Consider the following 26896-nt stretch of genomic DNA (forward strand, 5'->3'; position numbering starts at 1 on the left):
TTAAAATCAGCTCAACAGCAATAATAACAGATGCAATAAAGCGAAAATGGGAGCCCATGGTTTCATAGTTAAACAAGTGAAAACATATGACTTATTACATTTATTGCACCAAGCAACCCTGTGAGTTAGGAACTATTTTTCCGTATTACAAATAAGGTAACTGAGGCTGAGAGAGGTTCAGAGCTTCACCAAATATCACATGGTTAAGAACTGAGAGAGCTAAGGTTTGAGATCAGTTTCATTAAACCCCAAAGGCAACACACTTATCCATAAAGAATGTTGCCCAATGGGAAGGAAGAAAATCAACTCTTAGGCTGTCACAGGAATAAAAGAGGGAGGCTATAAAGTGGCAGCAGTAGGAAGTTACCCATCGTGGCTTCCAGCTGGATGAAATCATTTTCAATAACTGAAGAGTGAGACATTTCAAAAGAAGAAATGACAGAAAACTGGTAATTTAGATGTACATTGCAAAAATATTGCACAAAATCACAGCTGATTTTAGTTTCCATTTTGATAAGCTACATGGCGATTAAGAACACAAACTATGGAGTCAGGCTATCCTAGGTCCAAGGTCTTGCTCTTTTAATAGGGATGTGATTGTGGGCAGTTAACCTTTTTAAGCCTCAGTTTACTAAATAATTTTTAAAATAGGGATAAAAATAATAATTCTGTCTTAGCCTGGATTTCCCCTAATCGCAGAGCCAGAGGTAAACAACACCCCACAACTAGTATCCCTACCTACTGGTAAATCTATAACTTAACCTCTGCCAGCCAATAAAACTTTCTCATGTTTGTTACATTTTTATTGTTTCCAAAGTCCTTTCATGCATATAATTTGATTGACTTTCAGAACAACTTTGGGAGATGAGTGGAACAGGTTAAGAGCCTTAATATTCACAGAGGAGGGACCTGGGGCTCAAAGGAGCAAAGTCATCTTTGTTCAAGGTCATTGTGCTGTTCAGTATACTAAGGCACAAAGACAAGGATAGAATGCAAGTCTTTTCCCTCCATACTCTAGAACATTCTGTTTTATGCGGATTGTAATGATGTTGAAAATTAATGGAATAAATGAAATTTTTTAGGGGTTAAAAAATTAATGAACACCTAGTAGCCCCATAGGAGGAAACTTACTGTAGAAGTCAAGGCCTTGACATGTACAGAAATCGAGAAAGCAGACTGGTCCAGACCACAGACTGGAGGTGTCCTATCCTTGCTTTAACTACCAGCAAGGAGAAGGATTCATTGGATGACTTTTCAACACCTTTCCTGGCCTCCAGAGTATAGCTCTTGAACTTGTCCTCTTCAGAGTTAAATCCATCTATTCAATCAGGCTGCTGGAATAAAAAATATTCATATGCAGGTGTTGCTCAATTTTACAGATTTAACTTCCACACAGATCAGGCTTTCATATGTTATATACTGACACCATAAAAGCACCTTTCCCATAGAGAATTCATACTTCTACTTATCAGTTGGCAAACAAGTATTTCAAGCAATCAGTTGACAGTTTAGTTTCCAAAGTGTCACCATTTATAATAGTTACAGTTGTATCTCTATTGTCATTTAAACGCTTTTGCATATCACCCTTAGTATAGGACACAAAAGGCAAATTAAAAAAAAAAAAAGATACTACCAGATGATGCAGTAACACTGAAACAAAGGCTGAATAATCTGGAAACAAAAGCTGATATTACTTGGAGGGCTGAAAAAGACAACTTGGTCTCAATACAGTATTCAACTGAATGTTCTATTACACTAAAAGAACAGGGATTCATTATTTATAGCATAATTCTGGAAATGTATGGTTGAACACTATGTCCAAAGAAGGTGTAGCAATGGAGGAAATGGACAGATTCAAAAGTTATGAATGGATAAGCAAGATAAAATATTTCAGTGATAAGAATACACAGAAAATTTCTCAAGATCTAAAGATAAAATCTATGGATAAGATACATACCTTTATCAAAAGAACACAAGGAGCATCCAACCTTACGTTAACAAAACTTACAGAAGTTGATAAAATGTCAGCAGATTCAGCATCAAAATATCTCATTTAATTTTGCACAAAATCATCATTAAACGTCTTTTCATATATGTCACTTCAAATATGTGCAGAATAAAGTAATATAAAACAGATAATTATATGAAGTTACAGAAAAATACTTTTCTTGTGTTTATTTTTGTTTAATCTACATAAAGCAAAGGTTGTACTCATCAGTTAAATCACAACGTCCATAGCACCCAGAAGAGTACCTGGTATATATGAATAACATGAAACAAATCACATTATAAACACTTTTTTGGACTTAATGATTAATCAAGAGGTAAAAACCAACACTTGTAACATAACTGGCAATTTATTATAATTACATGTAAGTCTATTGCTGGACTTACATATACTCACATTTCAAACACAATTCCAAAATGCATCAGGTAAGGAATTGCCTATAGTCTCAAAGCCCTTGACCAGAACTGATGTATTCCTAGAGGTGTACATAGGAAACAGGTAGCAAGGTATGGGGGGGGGTGATTTCCAGTTCCACAGTTAACCATGACCTTCACCAAAACACTTCTCTCAAGGCCTGTTTTCTCATCTGCGAAAGGTAATCCCCGGTGCTAAAATGTCGTTAGAAAGAAAGAAAGAAAAAAAGAGTAACATGAAAATTAAGAAAGGTCAAGTGTTCTTGATCATCTCCGTATTCTTAAGTCATCCCATGCCTGCCCCAAAGTCAGTCACGACCTCCTCAGCACTCTCAAGGGCCTCAGCCCAGACCTCTATGTCACTCTTAGTTCATCACTCTATTACTTTCCCCTCTATTAGGCAGTAATTCTTATCTCCCACTTCCTGGGGAGCTGGTAGTTATGGTCTCAAAAACATACAACCAGTTCAGCCTGTGAAGAGTGGGGCCAATGGAAAATGGGCAAGTCTTGGGAGCAGTCCAATTTTTAACACATAATGCCCGCATTCTACGATGTGCTCCTTATAAGACCCCTAGGTGGGTACTACTAAAGGTTCTCATTTTAAAGAAGAGGAAATTGAAGTTTACAGAATCTCTTCCAATGGCATCCAACATTTAAGGGGCAGAGGCTGAGTTTGAATTCAGACCAAACCTGTTTGACTTTCCATCAACTCTGGTAGACAGGGTTCTGGTTGGCTTCCAGGAAGCAGGCCCCCTCAGCTGCGAAGTGAACACCCAAGCGCAGGGTCCGGAGGGCGGGGGGCTGCTGGAACCTTGGACACCTAGCCACGCGCCGGCCTTAAGGTGGGGGTCCCCTTAAGGAAGGGGGCAGATTTTTCTCACCCGACAAAAAATAACTCCTCAACTGGGAAGGGGTTTTCTCTGAGGGTCGCCCGTTCTAGGCGGAAGGCTGGGCAGATGCACAAGGACCAGGCCAGCTGGCGGAGGGAGAAGCTGGCCCGTCGGCGGGCTTCCGAGGGGGGCTCAGAGGGGAGGCGGCAGTCCGGGGGAGCCAGGAGCCCTGGACACGGGCCAGCCAGGTGGGCTGCGAGCAGCACGGCCTGGTGAGAAGGGAGCTGACCGGCCCCGCGGGGCGCCGGCAGGGGGCGGGGCCGGGGCGGAGCGAGCCAGACCACCGGAGCGGAGAGGAGCGGGGTGGCCCGGGGGGCGGGGAGATGGCGGCCCATGAGGAGGAGCTCGCGGGGAGGAGAGAGAGGCGGAGAGAGGGCGACGAGCCGGACGCGATAGCAGAACTGCCGGACAGCCAGAGTGGACGGGACGCCGGGAAGCCCGGCACGTTCCGGGAAAGGTACTGGGAGAGGTCCCAGGAGCGCTACCGGGAGAGGTCCGTGAAGCCGAGGGCCGAGGACCAGGTCGGGTGGAAGTACCGGCTGGAGAAGAAGCCCAGCTGGGCCAAGTCCTCGAAGCTGCCGGAACCTGAGCAGAGCGAGGTTTACCAAGAGGATAGCTTGATCCCCGCGCAAGTGCGGCGGCCCACGATCAGGTTCAGTTACCAGCCCAGACATCCCCGCCGCCAGTCGCAAAGGTCCGCCAGCAGCCACGCCTCGAGCAGTGTCGTTAACGAGCTGGCGAAGATGGGCGACCCGAACGTCCTGGAGATGGTGCAGGAAGAAGGTAGGGGGCGGCGGAGGGGCGCGGGGAGGAGGGCCGGGCTGCCCGCGTAGACCGCGCCACCCCAGGCCCAGGGACCCCGGGGGACGTTGGCGGCCTTGCGGCCCGGCTCCCGGGAACGTTCGCGGAATAGTGTGTGCCCCGCGCGAGGCTGGGACTGCCAGGCGAACAGTCCCCTGCCCGGGTGGGTGCGTGGGTGTCGGCGCCGGGGCATTTCCTCGGCTTCTGCCGCCAGGCCAGCACCTGTGTGGTGCAACCCTCCCTGCTGCCCTGCACGCCGCCGCGGAGCGGTCTAATAACGCAGGGAGGCGAGGCGAGCACGCTGGGCTAGCGAACTGAGGTGCCCCGGCCCCAGAACCCAGGCAGAGGGAAGCCTCCCACGAGAGAGCCTTAGCTCAGGGCGCACGACAGCAGTCCCCTGTGTAGGGAGCTGGCCCTAGAGTCCCGTTGCCTCCTTCTATTTGCCAATTACTGCTCAAGCTTTGAGATCCTTGTTAATTGAGGGAGGAGCAGACCAGACCCTAAGGTCCGTCAGCTTGAGATTCTTAAGCACTTGGGAAGGCTGCTGTTTTACAAGCTTTCCTTGAATCTTTAGTTCCGTTGAGAAATGTTTGCTCATTGTTTGCTAAGGCCTTTGCATAGACGTATATTCCCTGGACCTATTTTAGTACACATGTTTTCCTAAAAATGCATATATTTTTCTGGGTCTATCTCCAGGGCTCTCAATGACACTCTATTTTCATATCTTGTTTAGTGTTAGTTGTAAACGTGGAAACTGTTTTTTAAAATGATAAATGATCTAAGAAGTCATACCTTTTTAGTCTTCAAAGGCACCAAGAATTACAATGAATTATTGCACCTCCTCCTCCTCTTTCTTAACAGCTTTATTGAGATATAATTTACCATAACAGTCACCCATTTAAAATATACAGTTCATGTTTTGGTATATTTACAGAGTTTTGCAATTATCACCATAATCTAATTTTAGAACATTTTCATCCCCCCATTCCTTAGCCCAGCTCTAGGCAGCCACTAATCTATTTATTGTCTCTGTAGCTTTACCTATTCTGGGCACTTCATGGAAGCAGACTCATACAGTATTCAGTCTTTTGTAACTGGCTTTTCCTCTTAGCATAATGTTTTTGAAGTTCATCCATGTTGTATGAGTGCATTATTCATTTTTATTGCCAAATATTTTATTGTACAGATATACCACACTTTATTCATCAACTAGTGGATATTTGGGTTGTTTCCACTTTCTTGGCTACTATCAATAATGCTGCTGTGAACATTTATCGCAAGATTTTGTATGAACATGTTTTTATTTTTCTTGGGTATACACCTAGGAGTGGGATTGCTGGTCATACGGTAACTCTATATTGAGTATTTTGAGAAACTGCCAAATTGTTTTCCAGATGTCTGTACCATTTTTTATATTTTCACCAGTAACATAAGGATTCCAGTTTCTCCACATCATCACTGACATTTGTTGTCGTCTTTTTTTTTTTTTAATTTATAGCCATCCTAGTTGTTGTGAAGTGGTAACTCAGTGTGATTTTTATTTGCATTTTCCCAGTGACTAACGTGTTAAATATATTTTTTTAATGCTTTTCAACCATTAATATATTTTCATTGGAGAAATGTCTATTCAAATCCTTTGCCCATTTAAAAAATTAAGTTATTTGCCTTTTAATTATTGCATTGTAAGAGTCCTTTATATATTTAACGTATACGATTTGCAAATATTTTCTCCTATTCAGTGAGTTGTCTTTCCATGTTTTTGATGATGTCACTTATGTTACTTAAAGCAACTCCCTCTTTTTTATAAACAAAAAATAATTTAAAGATAGAAGGAAATACAACTATTGAAAACTTTAAACTTTGACTAATGGCTCTGCTGAATGATGCAATAAATTTGTTAGGGAAAATGATCGATAGTAATACAAAAGTCAAATATCTTTTAAATGTATAAATTTAGAAGTCCCTTTCTGTACTCAGTGGTTTCCTCCTTTACTGAGAATTACTTTCTATTGTAATTTTACTAATCTGAAGCTTTTAATAGGTTTTTTTTGGTCATTTCCTCTTGTTGTGATAAAAGATTTGCCTCTTATTTGGGTGGAGATAGGAGAAAAGGATATTGATGTGGACTCCCATGTATTTGATGGTTGGGTCTGATGAATGACATTGCAAGGAAGTTCTGATTTGAAATATTCATTCTTGGGCTGATTTATGATACATTCAGCATTGGAAAAGACAGTTTAAAGGTTTAACATTGGAAAAGGCGGTTTTAAAAATTGAATGTGAAGTTGCTTGCATCTTTACAACTACATCAAGCATTGTATTTAACCAAACCACTTATCCTTTAGTAATATTTATATTTGATTGCATGCATATTATTTTATGCTGCTGGAAGGAGTGTAAACTGAGAAGATCGTTTGGTAAATGCAAAGGCTATTTTTGGGTTCTGAGTTTGGTAGAGTGTGTATTCTTAGTAATGTGCTTTCAGTGAAAACTCAAAGCTGTCTTTGGGCTGGCTTAAATTTTAGTACATATTTTGTGATTCTCCATCATGATTGGTATTAAACCATTCATAATTTTGGTTTCTAGCCTACTGGAAGAGTACAGTCATTTCCACTGATTTTAGAGGAAGTTGCAGGAATAACAAGAAGCTGATCTAAAGTTGTTGGTTTCAGATCCTGCCTCTTCAGATAGGCCTCTGTTTTGACAGGGGTTTGGAGATTATGCATCATTATACAACTTTATACTCTAAAGAAGTGTGAAAGTGTTTCTGGGTCTATGGCATGTAAACATCCAATTGTGTGTGTATGAGAGAGAGAGAGAGAGAGCACCGATGTGTGCGAGGGAGCGTGGTGTCTGAGGAAATATATCTATCCTCTTTCATCTTTCAGCTTTTCAGAAAGTGATAGAGTTTACTAAGTATGCTCAATGTGGCTCTCAGGGAGCTTGCAGTCTTGTGGAGGGAGGTATAATTGGACCATGTACCCAGAAAGGGCTAGTAAATTCAGTGTGGTGTGGGAGCAGGTAGGAGGCTAATCCAGGGGGCAGATGGGGAGGTTTCAGGCAAGGCCTGAAAGGAGGACATCAAAACTGATAGCGAAAAAAGGAACAGTTGTTAGTTCCAGGGCAAGGAAGCAGCAAGTTCAAAGATGGAAGCCTAAGAGAGAATTAGTTTGGAGGAAGATAATCTGGAGGAACTGTTGTCCCCTTTCCACATTCTCAAATAAATGCACTGCATCAAGTTCCGATAGCAGTTTGAAAGTATTTTTTAACTAGTTGCTTTATGTTAAATGCAGCAAAAATATCAGAAGATGAAAGGGTTGATACTTCCAGTTTTTCAGCTTTCTTTTCTAAACAGAATTATAAAATACCCTCTAACCCTAGCTTAAGGTGTGCATTTGTTTGCTCTGTGCTTGGAACTATATTTAGTTCTTATACATAATAGTGACCATTTATGTCCTCAAGAAAATAAAAGCCTCCCTATATCAGTGCTCAAGTACCATACATTGAGAGACAAAGCATGCATTTCTTAGAATCTTATTCTTTATTTATTTTAAGAGTTTCCTAGATTGGTTTACTTTTCATTGAAAAATCAATGAGCAATGGTCAAGTCATTGGGGAATTTTTCATATACAGTATTCATGGGTAAAATCCTTTAATGATAGTACTGTATGACATTTTATATTTTTCCAATAATTTTTACTTACTTTTTTTAAAAGGCAGAATGTTATTATTCAGAGCCCATTCTGAGATTTTTGATTTGGGGTGGGGGGATTAGGTTTATTTATTTTTAGATGAGGTACTGGGGATTGAACCCAGGACTTCGTGCATGTTAAGCATGCGCTCTACCACTTGAAATTCTTTTACCTTTAATCTGACATTCTAAAACTTATCCAAAAGAACTTAAAACAGCTTTGGAAGTTAATAAAATAGAATATACCCTAATAATAATACCAATAAGAATAACTAATATTCATTGACCTTCTCTGTGTCAGTGAGTGCTTGAAGCAATTTACATGCATTATTTCACTTGAAGCTTGCCTATATCTTAGGAGGTAGACATTAATGTCCTTTATATGTTATTTGATAGCTTTGAATTTATGTCATATTCTTAAATTGCAAGGAAGGCTAGGAAATGTGTTTTTTCATTTTTTATTTTTTGTTCTTGTTTTCTAGAGGTCATTGCTGCACCACATGTTCAGGGTTTTATTAATAAAGTACAAGGAGGAGAAAGGATATTTGTGGGGATACAGCATCTGCTGTATTAATTGCCCACCATTAATAATCTTCCCCATTTCATTAAATGAAGTCTCGAATTGCTCAAGCCTAGGAGTCTTCACTCCTCATTGTCACTCAACTCATTGTCACTCAAATCTGAAATTTATTTATTTTATGTTTTATTTTAATTAATTAATAGGGTAAACAAAGTTTATTCTAGGAAGAGCAACTCATTGCAAGATAAAACCATATTAAAATTTATATACACATACTGTTCGTTTCTTCTAAGAACAGTTTAAAGCTTCAAATTTTTAAACTTACATAGTTATTAAAGGAATAAAGCCAACCACAAAATAAAAATCAACAGAATGGAGAAATCCAATCATAAAGGACAGTCATATGTGCTTATGCATAGTCAAGAAATCATCTAAGTTATAAATAATAAGTAGTTCATTTGGGTCCTTTTTTTTAGATTCCACATGTAACTGAAACCATATGACATTTTTCTTTCTCTTTCTGGCTTACTTCACTTTGAATAATGATCTCCAGGTCCATCCATGTTGCTGCAAATGGCACTCTTTTATTCTTTTTTATAGCTGAGTAGTATTTCATTGTCTATATACACCACATCTTCTTTATCCAGTCATCTGTTGATGGATATTTGGGTTATTTCCATGTCTTGGCTATTATAAATAGTGCCACTATGAACATTGGGGTGCATGTGTCTTTTTGAATTATATTTTTTTCTGGGTATGTGCCCAGGAGTGGGATTGCTGGATCATATGATAAGTCTATTTTTAGTTTTTTAAGGAACCTCCATACTATCCTTCATAGTGGCTGCACCAATTTACATTTCCACCAACAGTGTAGGAAGGTTCCCTTTTCTCCACACCCTCTCCAGCATTTATCATTGGTAGAATTTTAATGATGGCCATCTGTCTGTCTTCTTTGGAGAGGAACACTCTTGGACATAAATCATAGCAATGTATTTTTTGAACCACCTCCTGGAGTAATGGAAATAAAAGCAAAAATAAACAAATAGGATCTAATTAAACTTAAAAGCTTTTGCACAGCTAAGGATACCATCAACAAAGTGAAAAGATAAACTACAGAATGGGAGAAAATATTTGTAAATGATGCGATCAACAATGGGCTAATTTCCAAAATATACAATCAGCTCATAGACCTTAATAAGAACAAAAGAAAAAGAAAAATACAGATGATATCACTTATATGTGGAATCTTAAAAAAAAAAAAGACAATCTTATTTACAAAATAGAAACAGACTCACAGACATAGAAAACAAACTTATGGTTACCGGTGGGGGAGAAGGGGTGGGAAGGGATAAATTGGGAATTTGAGATTTGCAGATACGAACTAATATATATAAAATAGATAAACAACAAGTTTATACTGTATAGCACGGGGAGCCATATTCAATATCTTGTAGTAACTTATGATGAAAAAGAATATGAAAATGAATATATGTTTGTTCCTATATGGCTGAAGTATTGTGCTATACACCAGAAATTGACTTAACATTGTAAACTGATTATACTTTGATAAAAAATACATAAAAATGGATAAAGGACTCGAATAGGCATTTCTGTAAAGAGGATATAAAAATGGCAAGAAGAATATGAAAAGATACTCAGCATCATAATCATTAGGGGGATGCAAAACTACAAGAGGTACCACCCCAAACCCATTAGGATGGCTACTATCAAAAAACAAAATAAAATAACAAGAGTTGGCAAGGTTGTGGAGTAATTGGAACCCTTGTGCACCATTGGTGGAAATGTAAAATGGTTCAGCTACTATGGAAAACAGTTTGGTGGTTTGTCAAAAAATTAAAGAATTACCATATGATCCAGTAATTCCACTTCTGGGTATATACCCGAAAGAACTGAAAGCAGGATCTTGGAGATTTTTATACACCCATGTTGATAGCAGCATTATTCAAAGCTAAAATGTGGGGGCAACACAAGTGTCCATCTGTGGTTGAATGGATAAGCAAAAGTGGTATACACATACAGGGGAATATTATTCAGCCTTTAAAATTCTCACATATGCTTCAACATTGATGAAACTTGAGGACATTATGCTATGTCAAATCAACCACTCACACAGTGATGATTACTATATGTTTTCATTTATTGAAGGCACTTAGAGAAGTCAAAATTATAGAAACAAAGTAGAAAGGTGGTTGCCTGGGGCTGGGAAAGGGGAAGAGTTATTAGTGGATATAGTGTTCCAGTTTTACAAGATGAAAAGAGTTCTGGAGATGGATGATGGTAATGATTGCTCAATATTATGAATGAATTTAATACCATTGAACTGTACACTTGATAATGGTTAATATGATAAATTTTATGTTACATGTATTTTACCACGATAAGCGAAATTGGGAAAGAAAAAAAAGCTATACTAATGGTAGGTTTCTATTTTTTGTATTTTCAGAATATATATTAACACTTCCTAAAATTACAGTTGCTGTGGATGGCTCTTAAATGGTAGCAATATTCTATTTCATTCCCATTGTGATTTTCTCCCCCATTTTTTTCTATTTGGAAAGTTTTTAACTTACGAAATATTTCTGTGTTTTTGCAAATTGGAGTCCCTAGAGAATGAGAATCAGAACTCTATATTTAACATTTTTTAGTGTCAGAAACTTATTTGAACATATATTTCAGTCCAAATGACTCATGAAGTAACTATCATGAAGATTATCTGTGAGTTAAGAAGCAGTTTGGCCTATTTGAACTGGTAGTGCTCTGACAGAACTTTACTTGCAACCAGTGCAGTTCATTTCCAGGAAAACATACTGACAGAATAATAAATCTCACACGGTAAGAACTAAGAGATAGTGATGGACATTCCTATTGGATGTTTTCCTCTAAGCAGCTTTGTGGCTGTGGATTGATAACTGCATTCCTCTAAGCAGCTTTGTGGCTGTGGATTGATAACTGCATTTATCAAAGTTAAGTTTATTTCTTAATGGATGAGATTATGTCCCACACATCAGTATTTGATGCTTTTCCTCTAGATTATAGACAATTTTGGTGCTCAATTCTTTTGAGTTTGTTTTGAACAGTTTAGCTTCAGGAAGATCTTGGGTGTTTTCTTTTAGTATTATTTTCTTTGAACTTTTTTTGTTTGAATTTTGAATTCCTATTTCCTCCTAATGCAGACTTTTAACATATTGTGATTAGTTGGCCATTTTTACATGATTGTTTTTTCTTTTTTGTTTAATTTAGAGAGAAGAGTCAGCGGAGAAGTAGACTGTATTTATGAAACAAATGAGGTAAGTTATATATGTATTAGCTTCCTATAAGTCAAACAAAAAAATTGAGACGGGGTTAAAAATGTACTTCATATGAATACTTAGGTCTTTGTGCTTCAGTTATTCACTCATACTACTTTCTTTTTATTTTGTCCTCCAAACTATTCATTTTTTAGTAAGTAAAGCAAACTTCATGTTTCATGCAGATTTAATATTGAATCTTTCTGAATGTTATATAAGGGAGCAAACATAAGTTTGGGTTTGTTTTGAGGTTCTCTGTGAAATACACTCAGATATGCTTAGACTTGATATGCAAGATAATAGTATTTGGCTTAACCCTTGGCTTGAGTATAATGCAGGTGTAATACTTGACAGCTTTTTGGTTACACATGTTAGTAGATTAGTGCTTTTTTATTGCAGTTTAATTGACATGATATTATTATTAATTTCAGATGTATGATTCAATATTTCTATACACTGCAAAATGTCACCATAATGTCTAGTTACCATGTATTACCATACAAAATCACATTTTTTTCCTCTTATGATGAAAGCTTTTAAGGTTTATTCTCTTGGTGACTTTAAAACATGCAATCCAATATTATTGATTGTAGTCACGATGCTGTACATACATCCCCATGACTCACTTGTAAGTGAAAGTTTGTACCTCTTAACGCCCTTCACCCATTTTGCCTACCTCCCAACTACCTCTCCTCTGGCAACCATCAGTCTGTTCTCTGTATCTATGAGCTTTATTTTGTTTTGTTTGTTCATTTGTTTTGTTTTATAGACTCCACATATAAGTGAAATCATGTAGTATTTGTCTTTCTGTGATTTTTTTCACTTAGCATAATATCCTCAAGTTCCATTGATGTTGCAATTAGCAAGATTTTATTCTTTTTTATGGCCAAGAAGTATTCCATTGTGTATATGTACACACACATTTATTCATCCATCCATGGATACTTTGGTCATTTCCATATTTTGGCTATTGTAAACGATGCTGCAGTGAACATAGGAGTGCATGTATCTTTTCAAATTAGTGTTTTTGTATCTTTTGTATAAATAATCAGAAGTAGAATTACTGGATCCTATGGTACTTCTATTTTCGATTTTTTGAAGAATCTCCATACTGTTTCCCATGGTAACTGGCAAGTAAGTCTTTTTCACATATAGTTTAGGTGCTTTTCAAACTGCTACTTTTGTGCTGGGTCCCAGGGTGACCGAGTCCGCATATGAGCCCTGTTAGGAGTAGACTCTTCATTCCCTATAACCTTTGGGTCTCCTGGAATAAGCCCTGTTGGTTTTCAAACCATTCGTTTTGGCGGCATGTCTTTCCAGGGCAGATCCCAGGGCATGGGGTGCTTGATGTGGGGCACAAACCCCTCACTTGTCAGGGAGAAGCCCCGTACTGGTGAGATGTGGGGAAAAGGGAACCCTGTGCACTGCTGCGGGGAATGTCGATGGGTATAGTTACCACACCCAAGGGTAGCTTTTGGTGGGACTGTATCTCTACTTCTCCTACCCACATCAGTGTGGCCCTTTTATCCTTTGTTATGGAGGTGCTAGTCAGCTGGTTTTCAGCCTTGTCACAGGGAATTGTTCCATTTGTAGCTATAGATGTGGTGTGTCTGTAGGCGCAGGCGAGTTCAGGGTCTCCCTTCACTGCCATCTTGAACCTGACAAGTACTTATTGATGACTGTGCCAGAGTTTAAGTGACTCAATCTGAATTAAGGGAATGTATTAAGTAAAATAATAAGTAATAAAATTAAAATACAGTTTGTAAAAATACAGGGTTCTCTTAAGCAAAGGCCTTAAATTATGTTTTACATAAACTTGCAAATGGATACCAACAACTTAGATTTTTTTTGTATACAAAGTGGAAGCATTCTGAAGATATTTCAGATAAAATAATCATTCTGGTAGATCCTAGTTGACCCAGAGCAGTACTCATGGAGGTGGATGTCCTTGAATTGGTTTAGGGATGTCAGCCAAATAGAAAAACTCTCTCTAAAAACAGCTTCTTAGGAGCGATTGAAATTCCCACCTTGGGAAACACAATCTATCAGAATAGGTTGACTCTATGCTAATTAGCTGGATAAACTGGCTGAATGAGCTCCTTGACTTAAGATTTCTAGAAGTTCTGGAATTCTTTAGAAGCTCAGTGACCAAACTGCTAAGTGAAATAGAATATGAGAACTGAATAAACTATGAACATTATTTGGTCCAGTAATTTTTACAGTGTAATTTGTACACCACCTGAATAAGGATTATATAAAGAATTTCTTAAAAATGCAGACTCCTGGGACCTACCTCAGACTACTAATCAGTGTCATTGGGGATGAGGTTAGGTAGTCATGATTTAAAAAGACGCATCACAGGTTACTCATATTGCCGTTAAAGTTTGAAAACCACTGTCCTGAAGCAGAGGCCCCACAACTAAAGTGATGTGCCGTGGCACAGAGAATGTATTTACTGAGTGAGTGAGTGAACCAAGACAATTATCTAGAAAATAAAGAACATCAAAAATTAAAGGTTTCATGTCTTTGGAGCAGACTGAGAAAAGATTTATCTTATGAGATTGACTAATGCAATTCAAATGATAAGTATACTGTCATTTTTATTCTGTTCATATTGACATAACAATAATATATTCCTCACAGATCTTTATATGTGTTGCTCAAGTTAACTTCAATTACGGTTCATATTCTTTGCTTCTTTGTGTATCTTTCATATTTACTTATATATTCCAGACTTAAACTTCTTTAGAATAAAATAATTTCGTCAAGTCATATTTATGCTGTTCCTTATCTCTTTGCACATTCAACAGCAATAGATGTTGCATATTTGACTCATCTGAAACAGTTTTGCTCAGATTTTTAAGACTTTATATTTGCCTTGCAAACTGAGAAATTTATTTTCTTAAATTTAAACCATAGTATTTTGGAAATATCATACATCATGATATTTAGTAATTTTCTAGTAAGTTGGAAACAAAAGTATTAGGGAAAAACATTGAAACAAAAAGCCAGCTCTTTGAAAAGGTAATAAAATTGATAAGCCTCTAGCTAGACTGATAAAAAGAAGAGAGGGAGAAACGGAGGAAAGGAGGGAGGGAGGGAGAGAGAAGAGATGCATATGACCAATATAGGAGTAAAAAAGGTATATCACTTACAGGCTCTGTGGATAGCAACATGATAATAAAGGAATATTAAAAATAATTCTACACTTATAAATGTGACAACTTAGGTAGAATGAATAAATTTCTCAAAAAGCACAAACTACCTCAACCCACTCCGTGTGAAATTAATAATTTGACTAGTCCTATGATTATTAAGGAAATCAAATGGGTAATTAAAACACTTCCCCCAAAGAAATCTCTAGGCCCAAATGGTTTCATTGGAAAATTCTACCAAATATTTGAAGAATAATTAAGACCAATCTTATACAGTATCTTCCTGAAAATAGAAGGGGAATGAGCACTTCCCAGTTCATTTGAGAGGCTCACATTACCCTGATATTAAACCAAACAAAGACAGAACGAAAAAAAAAAAACCTACAGACTAATATCGCTCATGATCATAGACACAAAAATCCTTAGTAAAATATAGCAAATAGAATATGAGAAGTATTTAATACCATAACCAATGGTATTATTCCATTGATGGAAGGCTCATTCACTTTTCAAAAATCAATTTGCGTACTTCATGTTAAAAGACTAAAGAATGAAAATCACATAATTTTATCTATTTTTTTCAGAAAAAAAATTTACCTAAATTCAATATCTATGTATACAGATTCTCAGAAAAATAAGAATAGAGTGGAACTTCCTTGCCTGATAAAGAACATCTATAAAACACTTACAGTAACATCACATTTAATAGTAAAAGACTGAATGCTTTCCTCCTACGGTCAGGAAGATGGTAAGGATGTTTTCACTTACCATTGCTATTAAACATAGTACTGAAAGTTCTTGCGATAAGGAAAGAAAATAAAAGGCATATGAATCAGACAGAAATAAATCAAATTCTCCCTATTTGCAGATGACATGATGGTCTAAAATCCCAAGAAATTTACAAAACAAACAAACAAAAAATCCTAGAAGAAATGAATTTCATATAGGAATCAATTGTATTTCTATACACAAGCAGTGAACACATGGAAACCCAAATTGGTATATAAGTTAATACAATTGCTATCAAAATCTCAACAAGATTATTTCTAGATATGGACAAGATAGTTCTAAAAAATTCATATGGAAATGCAAAGGAAGTAGAAGAGATTGAACACTTTTGGAAAAAGAAGAACAGGTAGAAGGAATCAGTCTACCCAATTTAAAGACTTCTTTTTTAGCTGCAGTCTAATCAAGACTTTGTGGTATTTGCAGAAAGAGGTTTGTAGATTAATGAAACAGAATGGAAACTGTGGAAATAGCCCAACACAAGTACAGCCAAATGATTTTGGACAAATGCGCACAAGTAATTCACTAGAAGAAAGATACTTTTTTCAACAAATGTCCTGGAGCATTTGGATATCCATAGGTTAAATTATGAGCTTTGACCTAAACCTCACAATGTATACAAATATAACTCAACATTATCATAGATTTAAGGGTAAACCCTAAAACTGTAAAGCTTTTGGAATGAAAAAATGGAGAAAATCTTTGGAAACTAGGACTTTATGAAGAGTTCTTAGACAAAAGCATGATCCATAAAAGAAAAAAATTGATAAATTGGACTTTATCAAATTTAGGAACTTTTGTTCTGTGAATGATCCTGTTAAGAGGAACAGGCAAGCTACAGACTGGGAGAGAATATTTGCACATCACATATCTGACCAAGGACTCATGCCTATGGTATATAAAGAAACAGCAAAGCAAAATGTTAAAAAGCAGTCAACCCAAATGGGCAAACACATGATGAGATGTTTCCCTAAAGAGGATACATGGATAGCAGATAAACACATGAAAAGATACTGAATATCATTAGCCATTAGGGAATTACAAAATAAAACCAAGGTGAGATATCACTGCACTATTAGAACAGCTAAAATGGAAAATAGTGACAATACCAAATACTGGTGAGGCCGAAGAGAAACTGGATCTCATGCACTGCTGGTGGGGATGCAAAATGGTCCAGTCAATCTGGAAAACTGTTGGGCAGTTTCATAAAAACATAAACATACACTTACCATGTGACTCTAATCACACTCTTGGGCATTTATTCTACAGAAATGAAAACTTAAGATTCACATAGAAACCTTCTAATTAGAAAGTCACAACAATCTCGTTTTTCCTAAAGTGAGGTATTGTGAAGTAAGCATTCTGCCTGTTTTTGAAACGTTTAGTATATGGTTTTCTTGTACTCTCTTGTAAGTAAAACAACTGACTATTCTCTAACATAATTGAAAAAAATTACATTGTAAGTTACGTATAAAGCAAAGCTATAATAAATTCGTATATTGTTTTAAAGGCAGAAATATAGATGCACAATTTATATCAGAGGCTGCTGTTTCAGAATTGAGTGATCAAGATACTCATTAGCTTTATTTGATATTTGATGTATTTAGATGAGTTAATGGGATTCATTTCAAGGTGCACACACAGAATCATGTATCAGTGAAATGGGATTTCGACATATATTTACTCACAGACTCTCGGCCTTCCCACAAGTCTTCCACTGTTTCAGCATAACTTTAACACCATAGATGACATTCATCTTTTTATGTAGTTTACATTCAATACTGTAGAATGAAAATTGACACACGTTCAAAATTATCTCTTCTCGTCCTCCTTAAGAACACAGATACATTACCACTTTTTTTGGTGATACATTCTGCAACTTAACTTTTGTAGTAGTGGTGAATTTCCAAATTGTTCTTTTTTTTTGTTTTTAAGTATGCCCCTAGCACTTTTAATTTTCTATTTTTGAAAACTGATCTGCCCATTATTACCTAGGTGTAATGAGATGCTGTTTGTGATTTTCGAAGAACCAGGTAAGTGAATTCCCAGTCTGGACATATGTTTCAGGGCATTTCTGCTGGTGACTGCTTCTCCTGGGCACCCTTCTATAACTGTCACTAGACACTGCTTAGAGGTGATCTCAGGAGTGTGTGCTGTTGTGTGCGGTCCATCGTGGAGCATGAAGATTTGAAATCCGCGGTACACCAAGGGTGGCATCATTATTGCTTTAACTACAATAGTGTTATTACGTCTATAGTGTGTATCTATATCCACGTATAGCTTTTCTCTTGAGTTGTAAGTACAAATCCTTATGCATTCTGGTGGGACATTTTCCATGGTATTCACTTTAATAATTTCAAACAAATGTTGAAAGGCCTAAAATAGCCAATTAAGTCTGCCCTTCCTTTCAGTCCTGTTCAGAATTCAGCATCATTAAAGGAATGGGGCTCCTTGTTATTTCTCTGCAGTGTAGGACCTAACAGTTTCTTGTGTCTCAGATTTTTTTTTTATGATTTGTTAAAACTACCTCCAAAATTTTCGTTCTTTTCCAAGCTCTCTCTTCCACAGCCCCCCATACACATACTCATACACACACACATTACACACCCACACATGCATAAGCACACATATACACGCAGTTTTGCATCCGATTTCAGGTGTTTCACAGCTCCTCTGAATTGCAGGATTTCTGCATAGAGAACCTAGAGTTTTTGTTGTTGAAAGTCATGTGCTCCCCACTTGCACTGTTATTAACAGTGTTGTATCTTCTCCATGGTTCTATTACCAGGACCAGAGCAGCAGAGAGTCCAGCTATCTCATCAGTGAAGAACCAAGGGTAAGCGGCCGTCACTACTATACTTTCTTGCATGGACACAACAGGCTGTCCTTCTGCAGTCAGCGATGGCAGCACTCTCTCCCTCAGTTCACAGTAATTTTTCAGGTTCTCATACATGACATTTTAGAGTTTATTACTTTGGCCAAAAGGAGTTTCTTATGGGAAAGAAAGTGTCATAAGCCACAGTAATGAGAATGACACAAAAAGCCTAGCACTTTGCTTGCATTTTACTTTCTCAGTTTTACAGATGAAAAAATGAAGAATCTGAGAGGCTTAATGACGTGACCAACATTATCCACATGTGTAAAGGGCAGACCCTGAACTAGAGCAGAACTCAAGTTTTCTGAGGCCTAGTTTAGTATTTTCTCTGCATACATCTTTCTTCTTACCTGTAAGTACATACCTAAGAGTAATCCTGAAGAAGTGCAGTTTATCTGAAAATCAGATTTAAATATCAATTAAGAAGTTAATAAAGGGATTCAAAAATTTCCATTAGTTGCTTATTAAATAAAAGATGCTATTTGGGAAGGTGGAGAAACAGAGTGTTATTTTCATCCTGACAGTTTTGATACAGATGCTTTGCTTTTCACTAGCGTACTGATCATTATGTTCCAGAGTGAAGGTTGTGGGGTTGATCAAATTATAATACCTGAAATTTTATTGGTTTGTTTTCTTTTTAATTTATTTTCGTTTTTTGATCATGTAAAACATTTACAAGATTCCAGAGGTGAAAACCACAGATCAATAAGGTTCAGTGGAGCCTAAAGCTTATGCTATTTTGGTGTCACTTTTTAAGAATAATGGGACACTAATTTACTTTAAAAATTTTACCAAAATATCTGACTGTGAGAACACATTGCTAGAGTCCTTCCTAAATCCTTGAAGAAACTGGTGCAAGTAAGAGGCACTGAAGCTTAGACTTTATTACCATGAAGGTAAATCTGTCGCATTTGAAATTATGAAACAAAGCATCTTGGAGAAAACTTTCTTCCTTCTTTTTCTTCTTAATCCTCCTGTAGTAACCATTTTTATTTCTTCTGTCTTTCCAATGTGTCCTTTACTTTTCTGTGTGTATGTGTGTGTGTGTGTGTTTGTGTACGCACATACTTATGTGTATGTATCTTCCTCCTACTTCTTACACTAAAGGCAGCGTACTCTATATACTGATCTGTTCATTGGTTTTCACTTAAAAACATATCCTAGAGTTCACTTTATGTTGTGTATAGATTTCATCCTCATTCATTTACATGCTGCATGGTTTTCTGATTGGGAGTTTAGGATGGTGTATTCATCCAGTCCATTTACTGATGGACCTTTGAGTCGTCTTTAATCTTGGGAATCTTTTCTGTTTTTAGTCTTTAACCCTTGAGGATAAGTCATATATTTTGGCTATGTGTATCTTTCTAAAAGCATTTATATATCAAAGAATAAAGGCATATGTAATCTTACCATATATTGCTAAAGTCCTCTCCAGTTTGCATTTCTAACAAATATATGTGTTCTTTTTCTCTACCATCTCATTAACAGTGTTTTCATGAGTTTCGGTTTTTGCCTGTCTGTCAGAAAGAGAGTTAGTGGAGCTTCTTCAGTTAGCTCTGTATCCTACCATAGTTGAAGTCTGCATTTTTCTTAATATGAATGACACATTTGTCTTTTTTCTGCACTGATGGTCATTTTAATTTATTTTACTGGATCATTCTGTTTATATATTCTGTCTATTTTATTGTTAAGCTGTTCAGTTTTTCTTTTTTTCTCTTGATTTTTTGGGAACTTTTTACATATTTATTATTATCCCCTTGCCCATGATAGAAGTTGCAATAATTTCCCCAATTGTGTCATATACTAATAATTGAAGTTTTAAATTCCAATTGGTTTTAAAGTGGTCTATGGTATTTCATCCTTTATGATGACATTTTCTTTTGTTAAACAGCAAGTTAAAATGAAACAGTAAGTTTTTTAATCAACTTTTTATTTTAGTATAGTTTTAGGTTTGCAGATTTATTATGAATATAGTACATCAAGTTCCCTGCACCTCACATCCATTTTCCCCTGTCATTAGTATCTTGTATAGGAATGGCACATTTGTTACAAATTATGAACCAATATTGGTACCTTATTATTAACTAAAGTCCATATTTTATTCACATTTCCTTAGTTTTTCCCTAAAGTTCTTTTTCTGTTCCAGGATCCCATCCAGGACACCACATTGCATTTCATTGCCATATCTCCTCAGGCTATTCTTGACTGTGATGGTTTCTCAGACTTTTCTTGTTTTTAAAGACCTTCGCAGTTTTGAGGCAGACTAGTCAAGTACTTTGTAGACTGTCCTTCAGTGATAACTTTCCTGATGATTTCCTCATAATTCGACTGGGGTCACGTGTATTTTGGGGGAGGAAGACAATAGAAAATGCTATTTTCATTCCACTGTATGAAGGGTGCTTTCTATCAACATGATTTATCATTCTTGATGTTAGCCTCTATTGCCTGACTTGAAGTCCTATTTGTCAGACTGCTCTACTGTGAAATTTTTCTTTCTAATCTCCCATTTTATACTGTACTAATCTTTGCAAGAAAGTCACTATGTGCAGCCCATACTTAAGGATTGGGGGTTTATGCTCTACCTCCTTAAGGGTAAATGAGTTATTTGGAATTCTTCTGTATGGGAAGTTTATCTCTTATTTATTCATAAATTTATTTATGTATTATTTGTGTATTTATTTATATCAGAATGGATGCATGGATATTTATTTTGTATTTTGTGTTATAAACCCAATACTCTTTCATTTACTTTGTTGCTCAAATTGTTCTTGCTTTGATTAAGAGCTTTTTTGATTGACCCCTGCATCTCTTTGATATAAGCCTTTAATTTTGTTTTGTTTAATTTTTAGCATTTTCTTACTTTCTGGCACTACAAGATGCTCTAAGCTCGTCTCATCTTGTACTTTTCCTGGGTCAGTCCTAGAATCAGCCATTTCTCCAGGGAAGGTTTCTTTTAATGTCACAAAAATACCACAAAAGAAAAATCTATATTGATCAGGGTCCTATTAGGCATACTCAAAATAGAATAAATTGAGGAGAGCTTAATTAAAGGAAAAAACTTTTACAAAAATGAGGTTCAGGAGAAGCCCAGTGTGTATCAATCTAGTAACCATGAATCTATTACCATCCATAGAACTGCAGGAAATAGGGAGGGAACAGTTATCAGAACCCAGGAGAGAGTCATGTACTTAAACATTCCTGAGAGGGTCAGTGCCCTTCAGTGGAGGGGTTCAGTCTTCCTGAATCCAGCCTCAGAAAGAAGACATCGTTTGTGGGAAGACAGAGGTCAAAGGAGCTCTCTGATATCTAACTGGCCTCCCTCCCAGGAGAAGAAGCAGGGTAGAAAGGGGTAGAGAGGGAACCTGCTGAGACAATCCAAAGATACCCAGCAGGATATCATTGGACGTATTTTCTTTTTGGATTAAAAACTATAATACTACCGTGATTATGATAGAGCTTCACTACATGCCTTTATAAATACAGAAGAATTAACATAATTTAACATTTTATTTTAAGTAAAGTTGTCCATGGTGGATGTGATTGAGTACCTGAAAGGCCAGCTAAATTGTCAGTACAGAAGGGTGCTAAGGTCGTTAAATGAAATACAGAAAAATGGAGAAAATTATACCTAAAAGAACCTGTCTCAGAGTAAGTGCCATTTGTGTTTGGGAGGAATAATTTGTCAAGTACTTAGTGTTTAAAGGAGGAGTGGGAATTGGAAGAGCACACTAGAGGCATGCCTTAATAACAACCAACAGCCTTCACAGGTTTTGAAGGGGTGTCCTCAGGGATGGTACTCCAAATATTTAAGGACATACGTGGCATAGGCACACACCAACCAGAAGGTGCCTTTGAATAAATGGACCAGAAGCAATTAGTATGAATACAGCTTAGTATTTATAATTGATCTATGTATATATTTAGATATGACTGTTCCAGGGCTCAGACATTTAATTCATTCTCCTGGGATCTTGTTCAGTCTCTTGGTTTAAATAGCATTGATATGTGGTAACACTCAAATTTAAGTTTCTAGAATAGACATCTCTCCTGACCTTCAGACTTAAACATTCAAGTGCTTTCCCCATCATATGCATTTGGATATCTAACGACATCTCAACATTGACATGTTTAAAATGGAATTTCTTTCTTCCCGACAAAAACTGCTCCACTGAAGGCTTTCGTATCTCAGGTCTGTGTACGCAGTTTATCCCTCTAGTTGTTCAAGCCAGAACCTTCTTAAAAATTATCAACTTATTGTTTATACTTTACATACAATAAAATGCACCCATTTTAAGTGCACAGTTTGACGAATTTTAAAAATCACAGCAGTCAAGTTATAGATTTCCATTACTTCAAAAATCTTTCTTTTGCTATTTCATCTCTGCCCTAGGCAACTGCTGATTTTTTTTAAAAAAGTAGTATGTGAATGGAATCATATAGTGTATACTATTTTGTGTCTGACTTTGGACAATTTTTGTTCAGCACAATATTGCTGAAGCATCCAGAACTTCAATTGATACTGGTGAATTGAATCTTGTTGAAAACAACGTTAGTTTTTTGATTTCTTTTGTTTCATTTTGTTGCTAAATAGTAGTCCATCGTATGGATGTACCAAAATTTGTTTATCCATTCACCTGTTGATAGATATTTAAATTGTTTTCAGTTTTAGGACCATTATAAATAAAGCTGTTAGGAACATGCAGGTAAGAAATGTTTGTGAAGACAAATGTTTATTTCTTTTCATTAATTTCTCGTTAAAATTTCTGGGTCATATGGAAAGTGTGTAACTTCATATGAAACTGCTGAACTGTATTTAAAAGTGGTTGTACATTTTTTATTTCTGCCAGTAATGTATGTAGAGTTCTAGTTAGTCTATATTCTCACCAGCACGTAGTATCGTCAACTTCTTAATTTTAGCAACTGGATGATGGTGGTATCTCACGGCTTCAGTTCTCGTTTCTCCGATGAATGATGACATTGCACAACTTTTCTTGGGCTTATTAGCCATTTATATGTCTTCTTCTGTTAGCTATATGTTCAAATCTTATGTGTATTTTTAAAAATTGGATTATCTTCTTACTGATTTGTTAAAATTGTTTAGGTATTCTGAATGCAAGAGCTTTGTCAGTCGTATTTATTGTAAATATTTTCTCCCAATCTGTGACTTTCCTTTTCATTTACTTAAGAATATTTTTTGAAAAACAAATTTTAAAATTTTCAAGGTTCAATTTCTTATCCTTTTTCTTTTATGATCCATGCTTTCTGTGTTCTAGCTAAGGAATATTTATCTGCACCAAAGTAGAAGAAATTTTCTCAGATTTTCTTTAGCTTTATAGTTTTAAATTTTACTATTGGTCTACAATTCATTTTGAGTTAACTTTTGTAGGTGATTTGTAATGAGGATCAAAGTTTATTTACTTTTTGTTGATACACATATTTAGTACCACCTGTTGAAATAACTATCCTTTCCTCATAAATTACCTTAGGACCTTTGTGGAAATTGACCATGTATGTGTGAGTTTACTTCTAAACTCTCTATTCTGCCCCGTCATGTGTCTGTTCTTATGCCAATACTACACTGTCTTGATTACTTTCACTTTGTAGTAAGTATTAAAATCAGGTAGAGTAAGTATTTCTAATTTGTTCTTCTTTAGCGACATTGTTTGGTTACTCTGGATCCTTTCCATTTCCGTTTCCATTTTAGAATCAGCTTGCCAATTTCTTTAAAAAAAAATCTTATTGGTATTTTGATTGGTATTGCATAGAATTATAGATCAATTTGAGTAGAATTTACATTGTAACAATATTAATCTTTCAATATGTGAAGATAAAATATATCTCTATTTTGATATTTTTAGTCTATCTCAGGAATATTTTCATTTTTCACATACAAGTCTTGCACATATATGTTAAATCTGTCCATAAATATTTCAATGATACTTTCATAAATGTTTTTTCAAATTCCAATTGGACATTGCCATATATATATATATGTATATATATATATAAAACTTTTATATATATATATAAAACTTTATATAGATATAATTATTATCTTGGGTTTGAAAGATATATAGACTTAAAACAGATAGCAGAATAATTCAAAATGTAGGACTTAAAGTGTTCAAATTATATATAATGAGAGAAAGTTGCTGTTGACAACTTCTTTGTAGCACCAGTAATACAGGTTTTCAACTCTATTCCTAGAGAAGGGACTGTAAAGTGTCTTATTACAAACAAATCACGTTAAATTTAATGAATTGAAAATATATAGACAAATTATGTTTATGGCAAGTTTATAGTATATGAAAATTTATTTTAATAGTATAGTAATATTGTGAAAAAGGTAAGAAAATGTGTATATTAAATATAATCATTTACTATGTTAAAAAATTCGGTGCTTAGACAAACCAGAAATAAATACACCAAAGAGTTACTGATGTAAAAAGGAAAGAGGAATGATTTTAAAAATACCTTTTAATTAGTTTTAGTGTTATCCATTTTTGATAAAAAGTGAACTTATTTACTGCATGATGGAAATATAGTTATTAATTCTAAACTTTTAGTCTATAGAATGTTAATTTTATCTTTTTGTAATCACGTCCTTTAGTGATTTTCATTTGATATATTTAAAATTACATTTAAAAATATTAACTATTGAGTCAGTACTTTTTCAGGACCAACTGCTGGTATTGAACCCATTGCTTTTTGAATCATGAGGATGTCATATATTGGAAAAGTTGCATAGTAACTTGACGTTAGGTGTATTTATCACAGAAGGCTTTTTACCACTAGTCTAGGGAACTTTTTATACCCTGCACTCCCATCACTCTTAAAGTGGTGGTACTCAGTTAATCTGTGACCTCAGAGCCAACTCATCCTTTAGGTGTGGTAGGCACAGTGCTTGCCCATGTTACATTTTGGAACCTGTGGAAATGTTTTAATTTCTTTAAAAATAAAAGTAATAAACAAAAAAGCAAATATAGTAGCATATATTAGTTTGTTTATTTATCTTCAATTAATTTTTTTTTTAATAGAGGAAGGGGCCCATGAAAGTCATATAACGTCCTGTAGTGTATAACTCTTTCATTTCCCTTAACAATTCTGTCATGACCTCAGGTAAAACATTTGGGAAAAATAGTAACTTGTGAATCTCATGAAGGATCCTAAGAAAATCCAGGTGCTGAGGTGGAATATTTCAGCACAACAGAAGAAGATAATTTAAAATGTTCGTTATTCAGTGACCAACATCCATCTTGTATCCGTTGCTGTAAATAACGGCAGTTCTAACTCAACTGTACGTGTTAGGGCTCATCAGTTTACAGGGTGGGGGTTTTCACTGCTTAGTCACCAATTGCTTAAGTCTCTTGAGCCTATTCCAGGAAAGCAACAATTTAAGCCAAATTCTGCATGACAAGAACTGAAACTCTTTATTGATAATTTTATTAGATTCTTTATTATTTCATTATACTATAAAATACACACAATACTTGCCTTTTTGTATCATAGGTTGTTTTTCTTTCAAATATTATCCCAGATGTTTTTAGTTAATTGCTTTGGTATTTTAAAAACAATGGTCATGGTCACAAGATGGAAGACAACTCAGTATTTAAATTATCAAATGACCTTGTCTTTTTTTTTTTTTTTTTAGTATTTTGGTAATGAAATATTTTAATGGTAATAAAAGATTGTTTATCTTTTTTGGATCTGATTAAAGCTTTGGAAACTCCTCCTAAAAAAATGTAATTACACACACACACATACACACACATACATGGTGATGGTAATTTCAGTTTTTTTTTTCAGTAATGAAATATTTTACACTATTGGGTGAACTTTCCATACTATACATAGTCCCAGTATAACTGTGGTGATTTTCCTTTTTTCGACTGATGTACACAGACATACTTAACAGAATACCTATCATACATATTTTACTTTACATTTCCATTATTCTCATGTTTCCTTCATTTTTTTTTTTCTCTCTGCTTGCTTCCTTAATACAGTCACAAATGTGTATTATTCAAAGTTACTGTAAAAGGATTTAGGGAAATTTACTTTGGAGTCTCCTTTTTTTTTCCTTTCATTTATTCTTTATTGTTTTCTTCCAACTTTAAGTATCACACACATACATACTTTCACGTGAGTGATCACACTGAGAGTTTGTTTGTATGCATGTCTGTTTTTTGGAAATCATTTCTTTATTCCTGGACAGGATTTGCTAACTCTCTCTTGATTGCTTCACAGTCTTTAAAGAGATACAATTTGTTCCTGAAGCGACGTATTATGGTAACCAGTGCTGGATGCTGCTGCTTACGCTTTGGATGGCTGCCTGCTAGCCTGAGTCGTTTTTGTTGCAGTTAATACTGTTGATTTGGGGGACTTTGTCACTGGTTCCTATTCCCCAGGCAACTGAGGTTCTAGAATGGTGATTTTTTGGATCTAATTA

General features: G+C 36.0%; 1 protein-coding gene across 1 annotated transcript in view; it reads left to right on the forward strand.

Annotated features, from left to right (window-relative positions):
• Positions 1 to 3405: 3405 nt before the first annotated feature.
• Positions 3406 to 26896, forward strand: part of ANO5 (anoctamin 5) — a 70509-nt gene continuing 47018 nt past the window's right edge. The window contains 4 exon segments of the mRNA XM_032488369.1: positions 3406 to 4094; positions 11585 to 11631; positions 18361 to 18408; positions 26695 to 26736. Coding sequence (XP_032344260.1) covers positions 3635 to 4094; positions 11585 to 11631; positions 18361 to 18408; positions 26695 to 26736 — 597 coding nt within the window. The 5' untranslated portion in view covers positions 3406 to 3634.

Source organism: Camelus ferus, chromosome 10, assembly GCF_009834535.1.
Source record: "Camelus ferus isolate YT-003-E chromosome 10, BCGSAC_Cfer_1.0, whole genome shotgun sequence".
NCBI classification, from domain to species: domain Eukaryota; kingdom Metazoa; phylum Chordata; class Mammalia; order Artiodactyla; family Camelidae; genus Camelus; species Camelus ferus.